This window comes from Triticum urartu, chromosome 1 (assembly GCF_003073215.2).
Source record: "Triticum urartu cultivar G1812 chromosome 1, Tu2.1, whole genome shotgun sequence".
NCBI classification, from domain to species: domain Eukaryota; kingdom Viridiplantae; phylum Streptophyta; class Magnoliopsida; order Poales; family Poaceae; genus Triticum; species Triticum urartu.
In genome coordinates this window covers 403,487,050-403,489,643 of record NC_053022.1, presented here as the reverse complement: position 1 = coordinate 403,489,643, position 2,594 = coordinate 403,487,050, and the positions used below count along the sequence as shown (strand labels likewise).

At 48.5% G+C, this 2,594-nt stretch overlaps 1 protein-coding gene across 2 annotated transcripts; it reads right to left on the bottom strand.

Annotated features, from left to right (window-relative positions):
- Positions 1-225: 225 nt before the first annotated feature.
- LOC125534722 lies at positions 226-2,391 on the bottom strand. 2 transcript variants are annotated; one of them, XM_048697862.1, is made up of 2 exons: positions 1,188-2,391; positions 226-675 (listed from the first exon to the last, which is right to left on the bottom strand). In XM_048697862.1, exons 1-2 carry the CDS (start codon positions 1,533-1,535, stop codon positions 325-327), a joined length of 699 nt encoding a protein of 232 aa, XP_048553819.1. In that variant the 5' UTR covers positions 1,536-2,391; the 3' UTR covers positions 226-324. Both variants share the same exon structure in this region; 1 of them encodes a protein (XP_048553819.1).
- Between the last annotated feature and the right edge of the window lie 203 nt (positions 2,392-2,594).

Genomic DNA, 2,594 nt, shown 5'->3' with positions numbered 1-2,594 from the left:
TCAGGCAAAGTGTCTCACTTTGCCAAAAAGACATAGGCACTGATATGCTACACACTTACAACGTACGTAGTGTGTTAACTACTCCCTCCGTTCCTAAATATTTGTCTTTTTAGAGATTTCAAATGAACTACCACATAAGAATGTATATAGACATATTTTAGAGTATAGATTCACTCATCTTGCTTCGTATGTTGTCACTTGTTGAAATCTCTAGAAAGACAAATATTTAGGAACGGAGGGATAGCACCTAATGAGTTCAGTTCACACTTCACACCATCCAATAACTTAATCAGCAACACATTTCCACCTAAGCTTAATCCAAGATCAACTGGCAAAGAGGCGGGAAGAAGCTCTCCACAACACCCCCTTGAACATTTGCCACCAACCCTCTCCCCCCATCTCTTCCCTACAAATATCAGAGCGAGCACCTATTCGCAACACACGGTCTCTCCCAGCTGCTAATGCTACATCCAAAGTAGTGATTCTGTTCAGAAGAGAGCCGAGCTCAGCATCAAGTAAGAAGGCCTCCATCTCCGCGATTTTGGTGCCATCGCCATCTATCAAAGCTTCTTTGAATGATTGCAATGCTGTGAAGAGGACAGGAGAAGCATCTTTGGTGTGCACCGGACCATCAGCTCCAGCACTGTCTCCAGTAACTTCAGTTTCTGAGCCCTCCTGTGACATAAGAAAATTCATGCATGTAAGCGTGTTTTATAGAGAGTTTTGTGCAAGGCAATAGATAGATTCTAATGATACAATACATACCAATTTATCTAGTTTTTACATAAGCAATGAAAGTGCAGTAGGACACAGTTACACTACTGCCATCTCATAGCGGTTAGCATTATAAAGCAAGTGTAGAGAGATTTTCAGTGGACAAAGATTTCCAGTCTCAAATATCCACAATGCACCACTTCATATATGTATGTATCATATAATCTACACAAACCTCGATGCTAAAAGTTGAAAACATTGCATCATCATACTAATATGCAACTTGTAACAAAACTCCTCTACTACAGTTATAAAATCAGACATGCTACTGCATCAAAACATAAAGTCGATGGCTGATTTTCACAGAAATACAATAGTCCAATGCTCAACACAACTGAATACACTGTACGGTCTAGCCTAGAGACCAGATGAAGAAACTTTAGCAAAATCTTGAGAGATAAGCTTGGACTCACCTTGTTGTGTATCAAAGAAGGAGGCCAGACCATGATGTAGGGATCAACAGGGCAGTAAGAACGTCGTGTTTCCTTAAAGAGCAAGTTCACCTCTGCTGTTTCCAGGCAGAAGGATAGGAACCACTCAGAAGATTGCGGGTCCCTGGAGTAGACAACAGATAGGTACACAAACCCACTAATAACCTCCATAAGATCTCCAACATCAACATTATCCTTGACTGGACGCTTAGTGATCTCCTTGACAATTGCGTGCAATGGAAACATCTTGTGCAGCACGAATCTGCCGATGCCGACATCGTCGGGTGTCCAAAGCCAAACAGAAAGCGTGCATTCCTGTACATTTACCATACAGAGCCTCCCATCCCTGGTCTGACCAATCTTAAATCTTTGAGTATGACCCTCTCAAGGAGGGCGGCAGATCCATTCGACAGAACTGAAAGGTGGCAGTGTTGAGCGCCAGAATGCAGTCTTCCTCCAGATCTAACCAACAGACGAACCGATCGACAACCGTACTAATCGTGTGCATGTCGCCTTGAAGCAGTGGCTTCCGAGACTCCGGGAAGATCTGCCACTTCATGGCGTGAGATGAGAAGACGGCCACGCGCGCGCACGCCCATTGGAAATCGTGACGGACACAGACCACACGGGATGGGCTCTGGTGCTCTTGGTCGGGAGGGAGCGTGTGGAACTCAAGGTAGGGTTCATCGTGAGGCTTCTTGGGGAAGATAGCCAGAGACGGCATGTGGGGGTTGTAGGAGACAACCCGCTCGGTGCTCCGGTTGACGAATTGGACGAACTCGTCGGAGTAGGGGATCTGAGAATATGTCCACCACTCGGACGCGTCGTCGTCTCGGAGTAAATCAGCGAAGGCGCCGGCGATGGCCGGGTCGGAGCTGCGGCTTGCGGCAGGGACGACAGCGCTCATGTCGGGTTCGCGAAAGAGGGCGAGCAGGGGCGGTGCGTGGAGATCGCGGAAGCGGCGGCGGAAGGGCGGAGAGGAGCGGACGGCGCGGAGGAAGGCGCGGCAGGTGAAGGCCGCGCACACAAGGCTCGGGAGGTCAGGGAGGCGGAGAAAGACCTCGCGGAGGAGGTCGTCCGTGAGAGCGCTAATGGTGGTCGGAACGGATAGCGGCGGCGAGGGTGGTGGCTGCTGCGAGGCCATGGCTGTGAAGTGGAGGATGCGCGTCTCGTGGGCATTTTTAGTGGTCGGAACAGACAAAGCATGCGCTGCGCGTCTCGTGCTCTTCTTTTTAGTGAGCATTTTTTTAAGGACATCTTTTTCTTAGCAGAAATTCGTGCTAGTGGGCTACGGCCTGTGGGTAATACGGCGGGAACACATTAGTATGCGCTGTATGCCTGTCACCCTTATTTGCAAAGCTCACTTAAACCTTGCGTTCAAATCTCGTA